The sequence below is a fragment of the Mercenaria mercenaria genome, chromosome 18 (assembly GCF_021730395.1).
Source record: "Mercenaria mercenaria strain notata chromosome 18, MADL_Memer_1, whole genome shotgun sequence".
NCBI lineage: Eukaryota > Metazoa > Mollusca > Bivalvia > Venerida > Veneridae > Mercenaria > Mercenaria mercenaria.
In genome coordinates this window covers 26506877-26532977 of record NC_069378.1, presented here as the reverse complement: position 1 = coordinate 26532977, position 26101 = coordinate 26506877, and the positions used below count along the sequence as shown (strand labels likewise).

Below are 26101 nucleotides of genomic sequence, written 5' to 3'. Positions count from 1 at the left end.
ATAGTTGTTTTCAAAAGTTTCAATTTGTTATACTTCTTCGTATTTTTTCCGTACAGAGAACAAAAGTTTGAAATTACTTTAATGTACACCGCAAGTAATGTTTAGACAGTCACGCCTAGTTAAAAAAAAATATATATGTATCATATGAAACACGAATGATTCCTGAATACTACCACTACCACTACTACTACTACTACTAATGTATTTGGTGCATTGTGCCGTACAAATAAGGTAATACACGTTGTACGATATAACTTACAAGATAAACTTTAAATGTAACATTTTTGTTCCAAAACATATCTGCCATAAGTTCACCTTTATCAAATCGTTCAGTTGTTTTTAAATTAGTTACTGTTTAATTTTTCAGCTTGAACATTTCGGCTTGGGTGATTCCAATACTCCGGCTTACCTAGGCTTTGTTGCCTGCTTTTTCATTTTGTCATTTGGTAGTGTCTGTGAAATGCAGGCACCATAACCTCAGATCCTCTCCCCAAATTCTAGTTTATTTAGTTCTGTCCTTGGGCAAGTCATTATTTCAACTAGGGCCATGGGCCGCTGTTCATGGAAATACACTGTGTATTATTAAAGTTACCGTGTGTACCGCCGTATGAATACGTCTGTGGATGTCTCTAAATTGTACTCTGATACTTATAACATGTGTAAATGTTGATTTCTGCTCAACCTGGGGCTAGAGGGCGTAGACGGTATCTTACATTTTCTCTACCGTCCATGAACAGGCTCAGTCAAACCGAGCCTGCAACGTTTTGTTTGTGTCGTGTTGTGTGACCAGTGGTTTTCCACGTTTTTCTATTTTATGACTGTCTAAAATTACGCCTTCTTATTAGACCCGCATATAAAAGTATTCATAAAGATAGATAGAAATAGCTTGATTACAGTAACTGCTAAACACCAAAGACATTAATTTACTTTTTAAACAGCATTCATACAATATAAAGTCTCTAAATCTACAAACTCGCCCTGGCTTTGTGCATCTTTTATAAATGATATGCCTTTTATTCATATTTGGGTAATCTGACCTAGGTCTATCAGGTAACATGAAATAACCTAATCGATTAGTTACATAATATTTCTCCATTTTCTTATAAAAGATAGATTTCAAATAGACGGGTTTGATATATTTTGCATTGTTGTAGTGTGTATTTACATATCAGGGTGTATCAGAATAATTGTATATTTAATGTATTGATAACGTAACACATAAGCACAGATAGTGCTTGACTCCCTTTTCATGCTACTATTGCTATAATTATATTTGAATTGCTGTAAATAATAGGAATTGGGTCATTTATGGACGATTTGGGATAATTACAGTGACAGATGGATCCCAGCATCACACATTATGTCATACACAATAGTTAAAGGGAACCAGATTTTTGGTAGAGCAAGTACACGTTGTAAAATACTATGTTTAAATTTGGACCAATCAGAACACGTTCAATAAATAGCACCAATCAAAGTTCACGTCTGCTAAAGTATAAATAGGTATATGGATGACAGAGAGAGATCATTCGGTATCCAGCAATAGACGAAGACACATGAAGGATTCAACTAATAATTTATCCCAGTACCTTGATAAGGAGGTTATTGCAACTATACTGTCCGGGCGGATGAATTGTTAAAAAGAAGACGTTTGAAGTTCAGAGACTAGAGGAAGAGTTGTAGAATTTAAAAAAGGCTTCGAGCTACAGGGCCAGTGCATAGAAGATTAATCTTAAGGTAGTTGAATGCTATAGACTATAGCAAATATAGGCTGAGCATCGGAAAGCTTAGATAGAGACCCAGAGTTTGGTAATCTACTGAGATAGTAGGAGAGTTCAAGCTTATAGACGGTTCAGCGTTATTGGTACAGCCAAGGCATCGGGGATATACCTTTATGGTAGTTGAATGCTACATGTGATAGCATATAGGCGCTGAGCATCCAGGGGTTGGGACAATCATATAGAGTTGCAACTTCAATTAAGAGGACAGAGGCCGAGCATCTATGCGATATGTTTCATTATTGTCTGACGGGAACTCCAACAAAAAGACCAGTCAAGTATAGAGTCTCCAGCCTATAGGAGTTTGAGCTTATTAACATTAACTGAAGATTGTTAGTTTGAAACATTTAGTGATCTGCCTGATCCCTAAAATTATTAAGCTCCTAATTGAAATCATTTACGATTGGTACACGAATCATTTAGGCAAGGTAGCCAGAGGAAAATTCTATATATGAGATATTTGGTCTCACCAGATTTACGTTTTAACAAAGGACATTCTATATCGTTTGTCAGTCAGTCTAAGACGTAGTCATCTTACCGATTGGACCCAATTTATTGTTCAAGATACTAAAGGCGTAGGCACTTCCCTGGGTCATATAACTCGTATTCTGACAGGGTGAAACCTTTCAGATAAACAAAAACATCACATATATCCTGAAGTTCAACTAATTTCATTTGCACCGAATTATTATTATTCTTTCAGCGTGTTCCAAAGTATTTGATAAATGTTACTCAGTCTATTCATCGCTTGTATCCTGGAAGCAAGCAGAATCTTTATGTTGGAGTGAAGACCAACGGCTAGTGTCTACCCAGTCTACAAACGAACTACAATACGTTCATTATCTGTTAAGAGAACAACAGTACAAGGAAAAGCAGCATGATGTAAAGAACAGAAAATCATATAATACAAGTATTATTGCACATATTGGTAGGTAGCCGTAGCCGTACATATTTGCTTGAACAATAATTTTACCTTTATATCCCTTCCCCTTGCATTTTGGCAGCTCCTCTCCATGACAATGAGTTTTCGTGCCCACCTAAATTTTGGCTGCCAGAATCCTAAAGCGGTGCCCGATTGTTGTTTTTTCCTGCTTATGTGTGTGCGTTTGTGGGGCTTGTTCGTATGTGTGTCTTTGGCGGTGCCCTACATTGTTGTCATATCTTACTTGCCCGTTTATCTATGTCAGTTAGCGGTGTGTGTGTGTGCGTGCGTGTGTGTGTGTGTGTGCGTGCGTGTGTGTGTGTGCGCGCGCACGCGTGTGCGTGTATGCATGTGCGTGTGTGAGTGTGTGTGGTACATGAATGTCTGCGCTACTGTGCTTTATGTTGTAGTGTAACTGTGATTAAGGAACGTAGTTATCATTGAAATATCTTGTCATCGTAAATGCAATATCGTGTGTTGTTTCAAACAAAGTAACCGCGTTATTCCTGTGCAAATACACAGTCTGGTTGTTTTTGTAAGGGCTCCCATTTTGCCACTTTTTCACAGAAGAAAATCATTGATATATATTCTCCTTTGAGACTACGTGCAATTTATGTTGAATAAATCTAGTGACTACAGTTTTTAACGACCAGTTTGTATCACAATATTTAACATATGGTGTCTAAAATCTAATGTAAGGGTCGAAGCTTTATTACTTTTTGCCATTCCATACTTCTGTACAGTATTACGACTTTGGGACAATTATATTATTTCGTCAAGTGCACACAGTTACTGGACCGATGCACAAAGAAATCGTCATTTGCATTAAATATACGTTTGTTTCAATTTTTGTGATTCTTCCATTTGAGTCAGAAGATGTGTCAGAATATGATTTTAGACTCCAAAATAAATGGCCACGACTGCTAGTCCAATTACAGAAAAATGAAAACCTCGGTGCCTATACTGAGTTACATGCGGTAAAAGTTCTATATTTTACCTTAACCCTCTGGATTACATATTGTGGAAGAAATGTAAGTAGGTTTTACTTCTGCCCTAAGCTTATTTTTTGATGAAGTGACAAAATTTAAAACAGTCCCACGGGAATCGACCTTAATTTTTCAATGTTTGAGTTAGAATTCTGTCTCATTAAATCCTTTCACTTGAAGCACCCTAGAAAAAATACTGTCAGTTTTATTTTGTGTTTGATAATTGTTTACCAATAGTTTGACGTTTCTTTCATCAAAATTAATGATACAATGAACTATCTGCAAACATTTTGGACAGTTGCTTCCACTTTGAACTTGAGATTGAGGAAATATCATAAATTCGTCGTTAAAACGGCACGGTAAAAGTTGTTTAAATATTGCAACACAGTGCAAAACAAAGTCAACTTTAAGGATATACCAAGCAAGTGCCGTTTTTTTTTTAAACATTACTGTTAGGTATCTAATACCTTACATGACATGCTACTTAGAGAATAACATTCCTAGAATCTGAGCAATTCGAATGGTTGCAATCTACTGCGATAAGTCTTATTATGAAAATCTGTAATTTGAATGGTCCTCTTGTGATGGATGGTAAAGGTTGCTCACTTCAAATTAATTTCCATCACAGCTGTGAATTCGTGTGTGAAATTCGTGCATAATTATGAAGTATCAAGCTGGTTTATAGAATGTCAATGGTTCTACCCAAATATGCGCCTATGCTGAAATAATGCTCAGTCTCCCTAGAATATTTCATTCCGCATTTGAGTTATATATGTGTATATGATTGAAACTATGTACATATACTAATACAAAATTTAAATATAATGAATCTTATTCAATTCAGGTATTTTTCATGTAAGAGATAGTACTGGATCGGGACGAAAGAGGTTCATTTGGTCGAACACCGCCCCCGTAACATTTTCGGCTTGGCAAGTACCTTTTTTCTTTTATATTTTGAACTGTGGATTTTTAGAGTATTGACACAAGAAAGAGATTTTATTCAACTCTGATATACATTTCAAGAAACCTTTAAATGATTGGCCATTTTTCGCCAAACTCTAGTAAATTTCCGTTGTAAATAATCACAATTGTGATGACTCTTGTTTAAAAGATTTCTCCCAAACAAAAAGTAGTCAAATAAAAAGAACGTTATCATATTAATACGTTTTAATGAAACTGCAACAATCTAAGTTTCAGAAAATATCAAATCTGATGTTACTGTCAGATATCTAAATGCGTTCATGCTTCTACATCGGATTGTGAATGCGTTCTATTTTGTCTTTTGCGTTTGGTAGGATCCCTGGACACCCAACAACTGATGCCTGCACAAGGACAACCTTTCAGTACTATAATACAAACAAAACATGGGAATCAGAGGATTGCTTCAAAGATTTTGCACGGTATTTCGTCTGTGAAACGCAGTTAGACAGTGGAAAAGGCTTTAAAAAACAGGTAGTGTAAAGCGTTGATCAGTTTTATACTTTTAAACGCTTTGCAAATATCATCAAAAGGAAACAATAGGATGCCATTGTTAAAAACGTTAAGATAAACACGCAAGTTTATTCTTTATCTGTTCTCAGCTGTAGTACTATCTCACACAACTGTGAAACAAAGTCCGCATCTCCCGTGTTTTGAAAATTTCTTTACTTTGTTCATTGCTTATCTTTCAACCCTTAAACATGGAGTATTCTGAAGACATCAAAAGAGTCTACTATCACTTTTCAAACCACTACTTGGAAATAGTACTATAATGTCTTAATTAAAAGAACTGAAGTCGTTTGCAAAGGAAATTTTTATAATTTATGTCATTGTCCTTACTGTAACGGTGTATACTACGCACAGATATTTTTTTTCATTTATAATCAAAGAAACAGTATTTTATGTTTTGATAGCCATTTTAACGGCATAGATATTGCTTGCTGTCTTAGGATGATGCGTTTGCGTTAATTTTGTGCGTTTGTGATATTGACCTTATGTAGACAGGTAAAGACGATAATACTCGAGAGTAAACAGATTCAAAACTTTTTACTCCAGCTTCCTCAAATACGACACTAAATGTAAAACTTAATAATAAATCGTAGTTCGCATTCCAGTATATAGAGATTTTTTTATGTTAGCTAGCTAGCTAGTATCCCAATAACTACTTATGAAAATGAATTTAATTGACCACCAGAAATTCATTGTTCGATCACTCAACGTTGCTTTTTGTAAAAGCTGCTCTCTCATGTGCTATCATCGGAAGGAAATGTGTTGTGCTTCTTACATGTATTTAAGCGAAAACTGTTACCCCTTAATTATCCAAAGCCCGCCCGCTTAGCTCAATAGGGAGAGCGTTGGTCTACGGATCGCAGGGTCGCTGGTTCGATCCCCGGGCGGGGCGTATGTTCTCCGTGACGTTTTGATAAAAGACATTGTGTCTGACATCATTCGTCCTCCACCTCTGATATTTCATGTGGGGAAGTTGGCAGTTACTTGCGGAGAACAGGTTTGTACTGGTACAGAATCCAGGAACACTGGTTAGGTTAACTGCCCGCCGTTACATGACTGAAATACTGTTGAAAAACGGCGTTAAACCCAAAACAAACAAACAAAATTAATTATCCATTATGGTATTTGTTTCACGTTTTTTAACAAATAGTTTAAATAGACGACCGTTGCTGTTCTGCGACAACTCTTATTTAGCTGGATACGTTTGGTATTTTTATTACATATTGACAGGTTAAAAGTTTTACTGAAACAGCAAGTTATATTCAATGATATACCTTTTCCTTCTTATTCATTTCAGAACTGTTGAAATAGTAAACGGGTACACTTTTACAATTGAACAATTTACATTGTACCACTATCTGGGCATTACTCCTGTCTAACTTCGTTATCTTACCATTTTTGAAAATGTTCTGCTGGAAACATTTTCTAAAAGTTTAAAATTCTAAATAATCTAATTACATATTTTACCTGCTTCTAGATAACACAAACAAAGACGACAATGACATCTGTGGTATTGATTCTCATAATCATCTGAATGTTAACATTACATTTTCTGGAAAGACCTGTCAAAGTTGGGGATTACTATCATTCGATGCGAATTTAGATTATGTACAAAGGTTTGGGAATCTTCCACTTCCGGTCACATCTTCCAACTATTGCCAGGATCCATCTTTGGACGGCGTTTTATGGTGTTATACTACTCATTCAGATATACTGTGGGAACCATGTTTTCTTCAACGTAAGCATGCTTGTTGTTTTGAAAAGTATTCTTATTTTATAGCAACGCAAGTAATAAATAACACTCACACACACAGTTACTGCGCGCATTAAGTAATATAAAATAATATAAAACTTACATCTGGATAGAATTAGGGATGGGATTGTAGCAAACGAAGTGAGTATGCTTAGGTAATAAAAATGTTTACTCGTATATACCTGGGATTCTGTAGACTTACCGACACTTTTCTGTAATGTTTCATTTAAGCAACATACCGCATTTAAAATCGTTCAGGACATTCTTCAACATGATATGTATCCTTCGCTTACAGGAAATTCTTTCCATTGCTGTCAATCTGAGGTTAACCTGTCGATATTACAGTAACAAGATAATATTGTATCGGGACATGTTAAAATCAATTAGGTTTGATTATTATTCCAATTCAATTATATTACATACCCACTGTGGCACATCTGAAGAAGTTGAATCACTCCAAAGGTTTTCAACAGATAAAACACCATATGTCTGTCTATTAAGAAATTATATAATTATACGCAAATAAACGTTTTTGCTAATGAAGAATGAGACATAAAATGAGAAAAATGAGAGATTTTGTTAACTGACCGATACATTGATGCTGTTTTTCTTCTTCTTCATAAAACTGCGTAGAACAGTATTTTATCCTAGGGTAACCTAGTAAATACTTTAAATATGTATGTATGTTTATCTTGTTTAATCTATAGGTTTTACATTTATGAATTTTGTTAATGTGGAATGCATTATTTTTGTATGCGTATTTGTTAGTATTTTTGCACTTTTACTGTGAAGCACTTTTGAACGTGTAAACGTGCATGAAAAGAGTGCTATATAAATGTGGTATGATAATAATAATAATAAACTCGTTATAATACGTTAAGTGCAACATTGACGTAATTTATCATTGTAAAATATAATAACTGTAATCTATTTGCAATCACTAGAATTTAAAAAGCAGTTAGACAGGAATATTTATGATATCTCGAGGTTACGCGAGTCAGCATATGGATTGAGTAAGCTTGAAAATATAAATCTTAATAAAAAGATGTCTATGAAAGCAGGGTAAGGGAGTTCAATCCCCCGCTTCTCTTACTAATTTTGGGATAAGAATCCTTGTATAGATGCTTTACACCTGCTAAAGAACCAGGGAAACTTCTGGAATTTTAACATCTGTATTTTATACTATCCTCCACTGAAGGATACAATGTTCTGTAGGATTTTCCCATATGGGCTACCTTTAGGGACTATAAATAAGTTTCCATCCAGCTGGCTTACGGAAGGTCGGTGGTTCTACCCAGGTGCCCGCTCGTGATGAAATAATGCACGGAGGGGCACCTGGGGTCTTCCTCCACCATTAAAGCTGGAAAGTCGCCATATGACCTATCATGTGTCGGTGCGACGTTAAATCCAAAAAAAAAAAATAAATAAATAAGTTTATATATAAAAATACACTCTATACAATTGTTCACCAAACAAAACCCATCTTTTATGAGTCTGAATTTGATTCATTATAAGATACTTGACTATAGTTTTTATAAAGACACATTACAATGACGTTTGCTTGCTTCTCCGAAAGTTACGTTATTCAGACTATAGTGTTACTTCTAATGATAAGTGATACACTTCTTTTTACACAATATTAGGGTGAATATTGCACATTGCACAATTTAAACTTCATTTAAATACATTTTGCCGTTGTATAGTTATAATTTGTTCCAGCAGTAATTTTTGTTAGTCCCTCATAAGTCACGTCGAACCGGTAAACAGTGCAAAATACCACACCTTTGTTACATCTGCCTACCATTTTTACAGTTACATGACATTGTAAAACGCCAGGTGAATCCCTTAAACACACAATGGTGACAAAAAGGTCTCTATGTAATAATGTCTATAAGAAAATACTTTGGAGCATAGAAGGTAACCAAACAAAACAATGCAGACTCGGTTTGACCGATCCTGCTCATCAGAGCTTTGAGACGTAAACACTACATGTGCCGGATGAAGCTGAACGTTAATTACTATAAAAAACTAAATACAAAAAAATCTAAAAATACTATACCAAAGGGCTCCACAGATATGCGTGGTATTTGTTTATGTTATTTCAAATAGAGAATCGAAGACAATCCCTCTATATATTTTACCTTTTGAAACAGAGTTCAAAATATTGTTATTTACTCGTGTTAAAACAATTAATAGCACAAATAGGTCAAGACGGTGTTGAAAGTATGCAAACTGTTGGAATTCATCAACATAGATGTGACAATGGGACTGCTATATCAGCAATAAACAGATGTGATGGAATATTCGATTGCGAAGACTACTCGGACGAGACTTCATGTAGCGATATTATCAAGGGTTTGTATTCTGTTCAGTAATCCTGTATATATATTGTCAGGGGTCATTTATGCTTACTAATTTGTTCGGTAATTATCACTTGTATGTATCCTTTTCGTTATTCAAGTATGGATATTGTCGGGGATATGTATCCTATTTATTAATTCTGTTTTGATAACACCGGATGTGTTATCGGGTCATTGATTCATTAAGAATATCCAGTATAGATATTAGTATTGTCAAGGGAATGTTCTCTGTTTATTTGTCCTGTATTGATATTCTCCGTTCATTAGTCCGGTATAGATATTCTCCGTTCATTAGTCCGGTATAGATATTCTCCGTTCATTTGTCCGGTATAGATATTCTCCGTTCATTATAGTCTGTTACACTGATCTGTCTTATCGAATTCAGAGTTAATATGTGGTATTTAACGCGTGGAAGAGTCTACGTTCATTAGTCCGGTATAGATATTCTCCGTTCATTTGTCCGGTATAGATATTCTCCGTTCATTAGTCCGGTATAGATATTTCAGGGGTAGGGGTATTGGTTACGTTCATAAGTTCGTGTGAATATAGTCAGGGGCATATTTTCTTTAGATTATTAGTCCAGTACAGATATTGACAGCATAAGTAATATATTATAATTATAATTCGGTATTGATATTAATGATTTTCAACTTACTTTGACGGACTTACGTAATCGGACGTAAACAAAATCTATAAATTGATATCGTCGTTTCCCTTTCATTATGACATATTTTGATAAATTTTCATTGCATATTAAAAACATGCGACAACTGTCCTGTTCGGTAACCGTGCATAAATCCTTTATACGAAATATGAAATTTAAGAAAACCCCTTGTTTGACTCCTCTGTCTGATATATGCAGTCCGCCTCTCAGAAAGCTGAAAATCTTTATCACAAGAGTAATGTGCTACGTCCACGAAATGAGTATGTATTTCAATTAGTCTCATGGTTCGATCATGTAGCTTAGTCTATTCAATACAGGAACTGTGCAATGATCGTTTAAAGACAGAAACCAGCACGAATTACATTCGAGGTAATTAGTTTTCAAGTTAAAAACAAATGGGGGAAGTCCATCTTTCGAACATTCTTTAACAAACTGCCATTGTTGTATGACGTGAACGTAAAGATATAAATCACAAAAGTTAGTATAATAGTTTTGCTTTTTGTTTGTTTAAGATCATTTCCTGCTAGAGAACAAAGACGTAAATAGTGGTCAAAATATATCAACACGACTTGAAATTGGGTCCTACTATCGTTGCGGAACAAAGGAATGGATTTCCATTATAGCTAAATGTGATGGTTCTATCGACTGTTTAGATGCTTCGGACGAACTAAATTGCAACCGCACACACGGAAGTAAGCGTTAGTTATAACTCCTTATTAACTGTTACATAGTTCATTGTATATAACGTGAAGGTATTAATAGGAATGTACCGACCGTGTTCGAACCAATCTCCTGTCGGACATTTCTCGAGTAATATTAAAAGGTGCGACTCGATAAAAACTAGAGAATATTTTACAATATGTGTCTCTGAAGTACTATCATGTTACATACATGCATTTGTAAACCTATCTGATCGACTGCAAGTAGACTAAAACGATTTTGAATTTCTTTTAATAATGATCCATATAATTGAAGGTTCATTTAAACAGTAGCCAGATCTGGGACTTTGTATTCAGCTGTCGTTGATTTTGCAAAGTTAAATCACACTCGGCGCTTGTGCTCTTCATGAGGTCCTATCTGAAAAAAAAAGCCGAATACAGCATTCCAGCTCGAGCTATTGTTATAATGACCCTTTAATATCTAATTCAGTGGAAGTATAAAAGTATGCCTGACAAGAGACAGATGGAGAAATTTTATTTCAAAATATTTATGTCAGACAAAACAAAGTGAAATTCTATTATTCTCCGTGCATATTAAAGGTCGGTCATACAAGTACGTGTGTAATCATCCAATCTTGTTTTAACAGATTGCAATGAAAATGAGTTTTCTTGCAATGACGGCAGCTGCATTCATATAAGTCAAGTTTGTGACTTTATAAACGACTGTGACACTGCTGAAGATGAATTTTGTGGTACGTTTACATATTTTTTATCATCGAAAACTACGAAAATACCCATATTTCTTATGCATTAAGGAAGCTATACTGAAAAGTATTTGTGGTTTATCTAGCTTTCAACTGAGGTTTGAAATAATTGAAAATACAAGTATAGGCCGAAAACACCGGTAACATAATTAGAGGTCGAATACAACGACAACATATTCATAAGCCGAGTACACCGGGACCGTAAGTAGAGACCAAATACACCGGTAAATAAATAGAGGCCGCATACACCGACAACGTTATAAGAGACCAAAGACACCGGCAAGAAAGTAAAGGCTGAATAAACCGACAACGTAATTAGAGACCGAATACGACGGCAAGAAAGTAGAGGCCGCATACACCGACAACGCAATTAGAGACCGAATATAACGGCAAGTAAGTAGAGGCCGAATATAATGGCAAGTAAGTAAAGGTCAAATACACCTACAACGCAATTAGAGACCGAATATAATGGCAAGTAAGTAAAGGTCAAATACACCTACAACGCAATTAGAGACCGAATATAATGGCAAGTAAGTAAAGGTCAAATACACCGACAACGTAATTAGAGAACGAATACAACGACAAGTAAGTATAGGCCGAATACACCGACAACGTAACTAGAGACCAGATACAACTTTAAGTAAGTAGAGACCGAATACACCGACAACGTAATAAGAGACCGATTACAACGGCAAGTAAGTATAGGCCGAATATACCTACAACTTAATTGGAGAGCAGATACACATTGAAGTAAATAGAGGCCGAATACATCACGTAATTAAAGACCGAATACAGCGGCAAGTAAATAGAGGCCGAATACACCGACAACGATATACTGTGAAATTATTAATATTCGCGGGGACTAATTTTCGTGGATTTCGTGGTTGAATCAATCCTAGAAATTTAATCCCAACAGACAAGTGAAATTCCGATTCATTTTATGTTCAAAAGTTGAAACCCACAAATTCATATCCCCATGAAATTGCCTCTTTTACCAAAACCACGAAATTTCATGTCCACGAAATTAAATGATTTTACAGTAAGAGCAAGTAAGTAGAGGACGAATGAATCGAAGTAGTATAGGCATCTCTTTAACGCCACGACTGTGCATGCGTGAGATAAAGTCGTAGCAGATGCGCAGCGACCATTTTGAATTCTATTTTTAGAATAACATCATCATCCTATTTTTAACAATGACTTCATAATGTTATAAATAAAATCGATCACCAGGTATCTCTTTTAAGACTGTCATACTTTATAATTACTTACACATATCTAGGGCGTGATTATATCGATTCATCCATAAACTATTAATAAATATATTTTCATAATAAAACGAACTATATTAATAAACAAAGAGCAAATTGATATAATTTAAAACGAAATATTTAATCAGAAACATTAATACTGATTAGGATAAATACGTGTTTAAAAAAGCAAAAATTACTGAAAATAGATATTACATTTTTGTCGATGATGTTTCCTCCTTGGCGTCCATTGACAAAATGACTCCAATTAGAAGTTTATTACCCCTAAATGCGCATGCTCAGAACTATTTTACAATGACTTCATAAGCTATATTAAGATAAGGTCATGAGTGCATCAGACGTGATCATGGTCACAATATGTAGCGTAAGTTGATTTAAGGTCGGATGGACGGACAATAAAAGGTAAACTTGTGAAAGATAATCCCTTTGAATTCGCCACTTTTTCTGGCGTGTATTTATTTAAGAGCGGATGCTACTATAGCTTAAGTTAAAAATTTTTACTTTTAGGCGAAATTTACAGAAACGAGTATTTTGCGTTATAAAACTTAAGTAGTCCTTTCGGATGCTGTCTAAATTACAGATAGGCTCCAGAAAGCCTGTTTTTGGCCATTTTAGGAAATCGTCAAGATTTTCAATGAACAGAAATACAGTTCACATTGAACATTAAGCTTTCCCCATTTCGTGACACACTTTCTATCCATCAATTCTGAGATGTTAATTTCATGTGACAGAATTCATAAAAATCTTCCATTTACACCCCTATTCCCGATTCGATTTTCAACCGTTACCTAGTTATAACGTAACAGCGATTTTCAAAACCTCTTTCTAAAACTTACTAATAAACTCTTGAAACGGGTAGCATCTGAAAGATCTCGTTCCGTAGAATCTGAAACTTTAAAGGGATATGACTCTATCTTGATCCGTTTTCGAGATATTGACGTTTAAAGATTAAACATTTGTGACGTCACTGCAAGCTGTTTTTTAGGGCGGCAAAATCAAATTGCGCAACCAAAATTTTCAAAATGTAATTTCTCCTCTATGTATTAACCGATTTTCACGATCTTGTTGTCAAACAAAAGCGCTCAACGAGAACTAGCAATTGCAGGGATCCATCCGAAAATGAAATCACTCATGCATACAATATCGATTTTCTCCTTTATTACTCAACCGAATATACCCGTATTTGGTATCATACGAAATGGTTTGACAACGTCTATCAGTTCCTGGTGTAAAAGCGGAAGTGAAATCACTCATGCGAAAAGAAAATTCTCCCCTTTTCTCGGAACGACTATAGTGGTGTTTGGTATCCTACGAAAGGTTTTGGCGAGTACTGTTTAATTGCTTACACTTAAAGAGTATGGGGTCACTCACGAGTAAAATGCGTCAAAGTCAGCTTATCTGATCCTTACACTTTGTTGTCCAAAATGACATTGAATGAATTTACAGCAAAACAATGTTCTGATCAGTCAGTATAGCTTATAGCAATGCTCTAATTGGCTAGTAATATGACGCATTCTGATTGGTTCAAAAGATTTAATCCTCAAAGAAAGGCTAGCTTACTTGTTAAAACTGGTCAGTCATTTGTGCGCTAGTTTTGTTCAAAGCTGTTCCAAACTGGAATATCTATTTTAACCCCCCAGTCAGAATTAATAGGAATGACCATTCTTACTAAAAGTACCCTAAATGACAAGTATATAATAGCGCTTTCACCAGAAATCATTCTGACGTCAGAACTCAAATCATGGAAAGTAACCCAACAATATACGGCAGAATGGTGTATTCATTCAGTGTGGAACTCAACAAAGCGTGTCCAGTACACCACAAAGTATCGATTGATGAAGCGCATTTCAGTAAAGTGCATCTTAGGATTCCACAGACACTTTGTAGAATTATTTACAGCCTATGGACTATGAGCCGTATAAAATGTCTCTTGGCAAAATTACAGCACAATCATTTTCCCTCGGACGTTTAAAGCAGTGTTGAAAGCAAAAGAGCATTTGCATATCTTTTAAAGACACTTTTATCGACATGATTCGGTTCCATAAGATGAATATGAATATTGAGGCGATCAGTGAAAGTGACAGATGATTTATATTCCTGAGAATGAGGAAAATAGCGCTTTATGTCAACGATGTGATTCAAGTGGGGGAGGGGAGGGGAAGGGGGTGGGGTGTGGGGGGGGGGGGGGGGGGGGGGGGGGAGGGGCAAGAATTTCAATACGATTGGTTTCCAGTCCAAGAGAAGTATAATTATCATAATCTTATTTTACTTACAAATCTGTAGATATCATTGATGCAATTCTTCATTTACGAGAACTTCGAGAGACGCTTATTGAGAAGCATGATATCACTCTGTGAGACAACGTTGATTTTTTTGTTTGCTTTGGGTTTAACATCGTTTTGCAACATTATTTCACTGATGTAACGGCGGGCAATTAACCTAACCAGTGTTCCTGGATTCTGTACCAGTAAAAACCTGTTCTCTGCAGGTAACTGCCAACTTCCCCACATGAATTAACATTACTATGAATTATGAGCTAAGCGGGTGGGCCGAAACAATGCTGAAGTATTAAATAAAAAAAACGAATATGTTGTTTTATTTGTGTACACCACCACACCTACCAACGCTTCATTTTTCATGTCTGTTAGATCAAATCAGATGTATGGGTTATAAAAAACAAAGACATATTGTTCTTTAAATCTTTTATTAGTTTGTATTACTAATACAGACTACATGTATTAAATTAAAATAAAACAACATAAAGTCATCATTTAACTTCTTGCAATGCACATCAAACGGTTTTAAAATGCCCTTCATTTTTCGTCCAGAAAATAGGTTCATAATGTAAAATACGCAATACAGCCCGCATGTATCTGAATATGTATTCTGTATCTGACTGAAATTCATCCAATAAGGCTTCTTTAACACTTGCTCAAAATGAACTTTGTAGTGCTCTAATATATAACCCAGTGAATCGAAAAATTCGCAAGGTCCTCTTTTTGGAAAATAAAAAGCCACCCAATGTTCTTTCCTGATCCTTAGCTCGTGTCTGTATTTGAAATAATGTATTGTCCCCTACGTATTGAAGTTGATCCGCAGCACATATTGTCACAGGGTACTCTTTAACATTTCTTTGAGTTCATAGTTATTCATTTAAAAATCTATAGTTGTTTCAATCCATCGTATCTTCTGTCATGCTTTCGAGACATTTCTTACTTCGTGGAATGTCCAAATCATGTCTCATGGTTGTGTCCATTTCTTCCCTATGCCGTTTCAGATCGCTCTGCTTTTGTTACCGTCTTATTTCCGACCTAGCAATATCAACTGCTTGAGCTACGGGTGTCAGTAGTTTTACTACGGTGAGCTCTTCCCTTTTTTTGTTCTTGTTTTATTGCTTTCATCTCGTGTTCCTCTTTCAACTCGGCAGTTCTTCTTAGAAGAGCACCACTACATACGAAATAACGACCCATATGATCTGGTATTACGTATCCATCCCTTAAGTCTTTTTCGGGTTAGTTACATACGGTACCCACTTTTGCTGCTTATAATCGTATACTTCAATGGAACCCATTTTGGCGTGCTGAAAGTTAAAGCACGTCAATTCTTCTTACAACGTTCATTCATCATGATCCGATTCTTGATCGTCATCACCTTCTTTATTATCCTCCATTGAAGATTCTTCTTTGCTTTCATGATCGGGCCACAACACATCAAGTAAGTCTTTTCTAAGTGCACCGACTTGTCGAAAAGATTCTTTGACAGTCATGTCGTGCTGACTTCTAAGTTTCTTAGCTGACTGTAGAATCTGTTGCTGAGTATGATCGTTTTGTAGCTCATAAAAGTCAATTAGGAATCGGGTATAATTTTGCTTTAATTTTTTTCTTAGTTGTCATTAGCAGTGCGACGGTAAGCCTCTTCAAAAGAGAACCCTTGTTCTGTACAGTTGTCAACTTTAACTCTAAATTATTCTTTAACTCATTCTGCACGTGTGACGCATAAATGCGTCGGCCGATTATTATCTGTATACCGTGTGCCGCTTCTAGGCGGTGTTGTTATCTTCATTTGGAAACCGCACGCCGCGTACATGCGTCTTTACAGTAGTAGCTCTGAATTCCGCGTGACGCTTTCAGTCGTCACATTTCATTGGTCTTAAATAAAATGTTTCAATTATTTCTAACTAAATGAAACAATCATTTTTTTTTGTTGCGTAGCATTTTTAAAACATAAATGAAACCGGATTTTGGGGAAAAATAAATGCTTTCGTTGAAGATAGTTGTAATAGTGAGCGAAACATAAAAAATAAGTAAATAAATGAAAATAGATAGATACCAATGAAGATTCATTGAGAAATGACAGTTGAAATAATGCAACCCAAAAATATATACTTTTTCGCTCATCGCTATGCAGCAAATAATGTCATCAGCGGGATCAATAAAATAATCATTAAATATTATGCCAGAATTTCATTCAAATCTGTCAAAATTTAGCAGAGATAAAATTAAAAACCCAGCTATGGAACTAGAAAAGGCATTTTATAAATGTTGTTAGCCAAAACAAAAGCTGATGAGAGAATATGGTCTTGTGTGTGTGTGTGTGTGTGTGTGTGTGTGTGTGTGTGTGTGTGTGTGTGTGTGTGTGTGTGTGTGTATTCGGGGTTAACGTCTTTTTCAACAATTTTTCAGTCATATAAACGACGGTGTCTACTTGTAGCAGTGAGCACAATGCCCAACTTTATAGTGCTGCGTCACTGGAATACCACGCCGTAGACACGTGACATGATATCCTACCCAGGCACATTATACTGACACCGGGCTGACCAGTGCTAGTACTACCCTCTTAATGTTGAGCGCCAAGCGAAGAAGCTGCTAGTACCATTTTTATGTCTTTGGTATGACGCGGCCGGGGATCGAACCCACGACCTCCCGCACTCGAAGCGGACGCTCTACCACTAGGCTACCGAGGCGTCTATAATTCAACAGTCTGTCAAAATAACTGTATTACACAGATGCATGAGTTTAACTTTGTTGCGTAGCTACTTCAATTTACATACAAAGTGTGCAAATTCCATACCTATTAACACATATTTGATGTCATATGTCATTAATTAACAACAATATCCCAAGAAAAAGAACTACAGAATCAATGTTATCTCTCAAAACATCTCTAGTTATTCAGGATAAATTGGCTTATCAGCCTTCTAGTTGGCTGAAAGATAAATATTAGCAGAGTAGAAGTGGAGATAACGCTTTAGGGTAGAATGAGTTAATAGATTGTCTGAGAGGATCCTGAAAACGCTTATCCCCTATCTAACGACGTGATCTCTCTTCTTTAATTTCTACCTTTACCAGGAGGTAAAGGTCGTTTCTGTGTAAAGCTGGTGTCATTATTCGAATTTTCTATTTAATCATCATTATCATCATTATTATCTACGTCATTATCATCCTCCTCAACATCATCATCATCATCCTTTTCATCATTTTTGTCAAAACAAGTTTCTTTCTGCATTGAAATAGTCTTCTGGTTTATATTTAGCATATGTTAATTTTCTCTTTTTTTTTTAATTGTTTACATCAGAAATGTTGTCGCGTAAACGGTTTAGTTCTGATGTGCTCTATTTTAGTCTGTTACCAAATAACCATGTGGTCTTGATGTCGCTTGTTCAAATATGTTACTGGACGAAAGGTAAATTCTTCTTGCCAATGTGGCTATTTGCTGTCTGTCAATAGAATTATTAAATAGCACCAGATACTGCGTATTCAAAGCGATATCTCTACAAGCTTTACCTTGAGGGAACAAATTCTGCGTGAGATGTACGACATATATGTTCCTGTGGTGATTGCCCTTGGTAAAGAGATCAGAAATTGTCTGATCGTATTTAGCTTCAGTCATCAAGTCGTCAAAGACTAGCAGAATCCTTTGATTGACATTTATATATTGGTGATCGTTTAAGTAGTTTGCAATACCGTGTACAAATTCGAATCCGGGAATTTCACGCCGAAGTTCATCATAAAAGGTTGCCATTGTCCAACATACCATATGATACGCTGAGGCTGAGGTCTTGCAACATTTGATCATAGCAGTTTTCTTTCCAGTTTTTCTACCACCACTAGGTCCTGAAACGACCATAGAAAATTGATGTCATCTCTCCTGAATTGTCCAGTATGTGTAATGATAGTGAATAATTCCCAGTGTCGTCATTTCATCTATGCTTATTACGTTTATGTCTCAACATGGCGTCTCGCCTAGAAAATGACTGGTGACATAAAGGGCACTTATTCATTTGTGAAACAAATGTAAAATTATTTTCATACATTCAAAAAGACACTGCTTTGTGGTCTTACAAATTTTAAATGCCATTCTAACGCTTTTACGACATATTTTGCTGTCAGAATTAATGGCAGTGATGGTGGTGGAGGAGGTGGTGGTGTTGGTGGTAGTGGAAGCGGGGTTGGTGGTATAGTTGTTATTTCTATAGCTGTATTTCTAGTCTTTGTGTCAATATTTAATATTCTGAATGGTTTGGGCTTCAATAATGGCCACGTCGATTTTAGGAAGAAGTTGTATGATAGATCTCCACTGCTGAAGGTAAAGTTGCATTCTGATGATACTAGTAGTGTGATTTATACTACGTCTCAAATCCACCAGGATTTTACCCTCTCTGTTGCAGACAGAAATAAATACGTTTTGCTGTAGCCCGACTGTTTCATTTAGTGGCAGTTAGTCTGGTTTTCATTCACTTTAATTAATTTTATATTCTACGTTTGCAGTTGAATTCGTAGTCGCAAACGCTAAAGCGAAAGGCAAGGTGCATATAACAATAAGGATAATCGTCCATATGATGACTGTTCTTTGTTGTTTGATGATACTTTTGACCGAGAGTTTTCCATACTGTTAGCTTTGTCTTCTGAAGTCAGACTGATTTGTCTGACTAAAGGATGTTCGAAGAGCCTCGTTTTCAAAGCAAGGCTTATGTAAAAAAGGTTGATTTTATTTGCTGATTTAATATAGACATTCCAGTTTGGAACAGCTTTGAACCAAACTATCGCACAAATGACTGACCAGTTTTAACAAGTAAGATAGCCTTTCTTGGAGGATTAAATCTTTTGAACCAATCAGAATGCGTCATATCACTAGCCAATCAGAGCATTGCTATAAGCTATACTTGAAAACAAAGGATCATGTAAGCTGACTTTGACGTATTTTACGCGTGAGAGATTCCATATTCTTTTAGTGTAAACAATTAAATAGTACTCACCAAAACCTTTCGTAGGATAACAAACACCGCTATAGTCGTTCCGAGAGAAAGGGAGAATTGTTTTCACATGAGTGATTTCACTTCCGCTTTTACACCAGGAACTGATAGACGTTGTCAAACCATTTCATAGGATACCAAACACGGGTACATTCGGTTGAGTAATAAAGGAGAAAATCGATATTTTACGCATGAATGATTTTATTTCCGGTTAGATCCCTGCAATTGTTAGTTCTCGTTGAGCGCTTCTGTTCGACACCCAGATCGTGAAAATCGTTTAATACATAGAGGAGAAATTACATTTTGAAAAATTTTGTTTGCAAAATTTGAATTTACCACCCCAAAAGAAGTTGCATTGACGTCACAAATATTTAATCTTCAAACGCCAATATCTCGAAAACGGATCAAGATAGAGGCATATTACTGTACAGTACGAGATCTTTCAAATGATACCTGTTTCAGGAGTTTATTAAAGAGTTTTAGAAAAAGGTTTAAAAATCGCTGTTACATCATAACAAGATAACGGTTGAAAATCGAATCGAGAATGGGAGTGTAAATGGAAGATCTTTATGAATTCTGTCACATGAAATTAACATCTCAGAACTGATAGATAGAAAGTGTGTCACGAAATGGGGAAAACTTATTGTTCAATGTTAATTGTTTTTCAGTTCATGGAAAATCTTGACGATTTCCTAGAAAATCCATAATAGGCTTTTAAGAGCGTATCTGTACTTAGACAGCATCTTAAAGGACTACTAAAGTTTTATAACGCATAATACTAGTTTCTATAAGTTTCTAATAAAAGTGAAAAAATTGATTGACATTTTATCCGCTGGTACAGTTTTGAAAGTATAAGTGTCAACATAGGCCAACTCCCTTTCATACATTATCTTAAGCTGATCTTAAGTCAAAATATATTGACGTAATAATGGGACTGGACCCTTTATCACATGAAACTTTAAAGGGGTCATTTGAAATTATAGTTTAAAAGATTGTGAATAACTTTACCAAATAACGCCAGACAAAGTGGTGACTTCAAATGGATTAACTTTCACATGTTTACCTTTTATTGTCCGTCCCTACGACCTTAAATCAACTTACGCTAGACATTGTGACCATGATCACGCTTGATGCACTCATGACCTTATCTACATATAGCTTACAAAGTCATTGTAAAAAAAAATAGGTCTGACCACGCGCATTTAGGGGTAATACACTTATGATTGGAGTCATTTATCAGTGGACGCCAAGGAGGAAACGGCGTCGACACAAAAGTAATAATTTATGTTCAGTAAATTTTGCTTTTTTAAACATTTATCTTAAACAATATGTATGTTTTTAATTAAAAATGTGATAAATATTTTTTTTTTAAATTATATCAATTTGCTCTTTGTTTATTATTACAGTTCGTTTCATTATTATAATGTATTTATTCATTTAGTTTATGGATGAATCGATATGATTTGATATAATTCATATATAATTCTATTTGATTTCCCCGTAATTTAATTAGACATGTTATGAATATTTGTTTTAAATGATTTTCTTTTTTGTTCTTTATTAAGGTCATGGATAAATTTATATAATTGATGTATAGTTAGCTGTAATATCTTGTTTTCGTTCTCATGTTATTTCCTCGTCTAGGGCTGAGCACTTATCCTCAATGTGCGCGATCACACCCTAGATAGGCATACGCGTCAGCTCCGTATACTTCTGGGAGATAATTTCTATAAATAGAACATGGAGTCATTATAAAATATGACAGTCTTAAAAGAGATTCCTCATTGTCGATTTTATTTATAACATTCTGAAGTCATTGTTAAGAGTAGTTCTAATAAAATATATTTCAAAATATGGCTGCTGCGCACCTGTTATGACGTCCTCTCACGCATGCGCAGTCGTGGTGTTAAACAGACGCCTATAATTCTCACCGACAACGTAATCAGAGGCCGAATACACCGGAAACGTAAGTTGAGTCCGAATACACTGGCAAAATAAGCATTTATTTTTATTTATTTGGGTTTTACGGCACACCAACATAGTATAAGTTATATGGCGCCAAACAGGACTACAAATTTTGGTTCCAAATCTCATTTACATCGAAATAAAAACATGAGGTATGGAATCAAAATTTGCATACCTGCTGGAATCACAGTGTTACTGCAAAACCAAGTGTTAAGACCATATTTGTCGCCTCTTACGATCATGCAAGGGTAAGGCAGTGGTTCCAATTCTTTTCATACACAGATCGCCCAAGAACCACATGGGGCAGCAAAATAAGCAGGTATTAAGGAGAGAGTTTCAAATAAGCTTGGCTTTCTACTCAACCCTTCATACTTTAATTATGTAGCGTTTCATGTTGTAAATGTATATACATGTATATGAATAAAATATTGTTTAAACCAAAAACACAGTTGACGCATACATAATACTGGAAATGTGAGTAGACTGCATATAAAAAGAACTAATACGTTCTTTATGAAACGAAAATGAATCTTTCGTCTGATATTTGCAGTTTTGTGTTCTATTAATATACTTTCAAAAGTGTATTAGTGTCGCTCAGTTTGAATCAATAAATAGAGAATATTAGGTTACTGTCTTATAAATTTAAATTTATTAAGTGAGTCGGAGAAAATATAAAAGTCGAGGCTCTGCCGACACTTTAATTTCTTCGTAGACGAACTTAATAAATTTAAATTTATAAGACAGTAACCTAATGTTCTATTTATCCTACCTTCTGATCTAAAATCATTCTTCAAAATTTACCACCAACTAGATCTGAGTCTGTCTTGCACAGAAATTAATACGCCCCACCATTACACAAACAGGTCTTTAAAATAAAAATATTGTAAAGAAGAGCCGAAAAACAAAGGCTAACCTTATTTTGCTTTGTGCCAACTTCTCTGTTCTGCTGAACATTAAATAATAATTTTAATTTGCTGCCAAGTGAAGTTTTGTCCGAAGTTCAGTTGAATGCCGGATAACCCATCCTCACCAAGAAAACGATTGACGTGACTTATTTATCCTACCCTCCTACAAGATATAGCCTAAAATCGGCCTGCTTAATAAACTTTGCTTTATCTAGTCAGCGTCATGATATCACTTTTGCAGGAACTTTTGAAATCAAATATTTTATCTAAATTTTGCATTAAAACCGTCACCATTGTATTGGAAAAGTCTGAACTTGGAAAATGAGTGGTCAAATCAAAGGTTTTTATCCAGAAACAAAAAAGTTATAGCTATTTTTCACTTTTACAGCACTTCAGCCAGGAATTTTTAAAACATTTTCCCCCCGAATTTTTCATTGTAACCATTATCATTGTATTGGAAATGTTCTAACTAAGAAAATAAATGGTAATATTAAAAGTTTTTATCCAGAAACCAAAATGTTATTGCAATTTTTCAATTTTATCCACAAACTGAATTGCGCTTGCAAACGTCATATATGACGTCAAGTCTGCACGCTGTTGCTCTTTCAAACGACTTTTTCCCACTTTTCTGAGCAGGTAGGATAAATAGAATATTAGATTACTGTCTGAAAAAAATTCAATTTATTAGGCTCTTCTACGAAAAGATAAAAGGCTCGGCAGAGCCTCCCCTAATATATTTTCTTCAACTCGCCTAATAAATTTAAATTTATCAGACAGTAACCTAATAGCGAGCTCGAAGAGCAGGCCCGAAGGGCCTGCTCGAGAATCGAGCTTTACGGTAACGCAAGTATACTTGCACACTTGGTGATGGATTTGAAAAGTTTCGTCGGAAGCTTTTAAAAAGCGCACCCTAGCGGATAGGTGCTCACAGGAAGTACTTCTTTCCGGAGTGAATACAGAACTTCATTCAATTGCTAAAAATTATTCATCACTCAACAATAATGAAAGAATGATTTCAAGTTGTTTGAAAAAAAATATTATTTTAATTTAAAAGAGCAAGAATTGGCCAGAAAATGGAAAAGCAGAAAGAAAAGGGAACGCGATAATGACGTCACCGTGACACCGGCTTTCCATTAATTTTGCAAACGTATGACATTCACTGTTATAGGTATGGTGACACTAAATGTAGACTTTTTCAAGTGAATAGGTTCTCCTGAATTCTTGTGAGTAGTGAATAGTTTCTTTGTGACAATGATGCATATATTTTTTAGCTTAATCCGATTTCTTTGAGCTCGCTTTGAGGCTTTGCCTTATTTCATATTATTCTCTATATACACGCTATAACGCCGCTTGACAGAACAAATAGGCAAACCGTTTCCTCGATGATTTTATTCAATTACACTCCATTCCAGATGCAATATATTCCTAGATTGAAGTGTAGAAAGCTAAAATCCTGAACAAACGCATGAGTCACTTTCCGTTTCTCCGAGCGTTTCCGTTATAAAAACTGTTTATAGTAATTGCAGATACGGTATGCATACACTATACATTTGTGACATGGTCTCACGTACCTAATAATAACGCGTTTATGAAAATAATTGCATAAATATGTCTTTTAGCAGTTATTCTCAAAAACAAGATGGCGTCGTTTAAAAAAAATCCAAAAAAATCCAAAACGTAGTCCGCCAAGTTTTATCAAGTCACTGACCAGATAAAGCAAAATTTATCTGACCACTTGATTTTTGCCTTTCTTTTGCATGAAGGTAGGATAAATATCTACAACGGCCACATCGTTTCTTCTACAGAAAAGTTACTACAGTAACTGATAATGTCCGAAAAACTACCATTGCGTCTATGATGACTCGGCATAGGTTATTGTTGAAAAAACCCTCCTTTAATGTATTCATTTTTCATTGATTTCCAAAGACTGTCGTTCTATTCATCAAAGAAAGCCGGTTTGAACTGTACATCAACTTTTTATTTTCAGAACATAGACCGTGTGGATTTGATGAGTTTATGTGTATGAACATGCAGTGTATACCGAACAGCAAAAGATGTAACGCTATACCTGACTGTAATGATAAAAGAGATGAACTGTTTTGTGGTATTTAATATTATTGCTTTCATTTTATACATGGAATAGATTCTAAAATAGCATTGTTTTAGCATTTTTTCCAGCACTGGGATGACTAGAGTGGAATAAAACCTTTATAGGAGAGCCTTGCCTAAATAACACAATTTGTCGATATGTTTTTTTTTTCAAAGAGTTAGCTTGTAAATGCATCCTATTGCATTATGTTTTATCAGTGTTGTAGACAGCATGGTCGTCTATTTAAACGCGTATATAGCTGAAAAGCCAATGATAAGTGTCGGCGCAGCCGCTTCGGCAATTGTTTGTAAATACTGGGTATGGAAGCTGATAAGGTATACATGTTAGTTCACACTATAATTAGTGCTCTAATTTTGTCTCTCAAATGTTCTTTAAATGCCTTTCACGAACAGGCTTGATAACTTGATAATGCTTGCAACCTGAAATATCTAGAAGCTCAAAGCAACTAACTTTTAACCTGCTTATTTGTTTTAATAACATTTCTTAGAATAAGCAGTAAGAACACACAAACTTCTTCTTTTTCATGTAACAGAAGCAAAATAATCAGTCAGCGTCTCTTTAAGGAATAGACAATTACTGAATTTTAAACTCGTTTATAGTTTGGTCGGATTTACATAAAAAGGAACTAAAATATCCCTACTTCTTTCCATACATAAACTGATGAGCAATCTGTGTTAATTTATTATGTTCTATTGTAACTTTTGGGCCTCTGTGGCCTAGTTGTTAAGAATGCTGACTTCAAATCACTTGCCCTTTACCGGTTTGAGTTCGAGCCATGCTTTGTGCGTTGAATTCTTCATGTGAGATGGCCATTCAGTTGGCTTACGAAAGGTAGGTATTTCTATCGAGGTGCACGGTCGTGATGAAATAATGTTCAGATTGATACCTGTGTTCTTGCTTGACCGTCAAAAGCTAGGAAGTCGCCATATGACCTATAATTGTGCCGGTGTGACAATACACCAGACAAGAAACAGTAACATATCTTTAGAAGCAACCAAAAGTGTATCTTCCAAAGCACGACTCATTAATACAGGTGGCCGACTCGAGTATCCAAAACGTACACACGAAGAACATTGCGCTGTGCATTAAATAACGTCGAATTTCATAAAGATATTTTGATGGGACAACGAATTTTGGAATTTGTATTTAGATATGACCACTTTAATACAGAAAATATTGTCTCCCATATGGAAATTTATTTATTGCACGGTCATATGGAGCAAATGC

At 35.4% G+C, this 26101-nt stretch overlaps 2 protein-coding genes and 1 non-coding gene across 3 annotated transcripts in view; 2 read left to right on the top strand and 1 right to left on the bottom strand.

Annotated features, from left to right (window-relative positions):
* LOC123538057 (uncharacterized) overlaps positions 1–5147 on the top strand; it is a 28594-nt gene extending 23447 nt beyond the window's left edge. Inside the window, exons 17-19 of the mRNA XM_053529746.1 lie at positions 2482–2706; positions 4531–4615; positions 4982–5147. Of these exons, the coding sequence (XP_053385721.1) occupies positions 2482–2706; positions 4531–4615; positions 4982–5147 (476 nt within the window). The remainder of the gene's footprint in view (positions 1–2481; positions 2707–4530; positions 4616–4981) is intronic.
* Positions 5148–6655: 1508 nt separating this feature from the next.
* LOC123538955 (uncharacterized) overlaps positions 6656–26101 on the top strand; it is a 48464-nt gene continuing 29018 nt past the window's right edge. The window contains exons 1-5 of the mRNA XM_053529562.1: positions 6656–6912; positions 9124–9282; positions 10464–10643; positions 11258–11362; positions 24752–24868. Of these exons, the coding sequence (XP_053385537.1) occupies positions 9153–9282; positions 10464–10643; positions 11258–11362; positions 24752–24868 (532 nt within the window). The 5' untranslated portion in view covers positions 6656–6912; positions 9124–9152. The remainder of the gene's footprint in view (positions 6913–9123; positions 9283–10463; positions 10644–11257; positions 11363–24751; positions 24869–26101) is intronic.
* Positions 17534–17608, bottom strand: Trnas-cga (transfer RNA serine (anticodon CGA)). The gene has a single exon. It is a non-coding gene; the product is annotated as a tRNA-Ser (tRNA).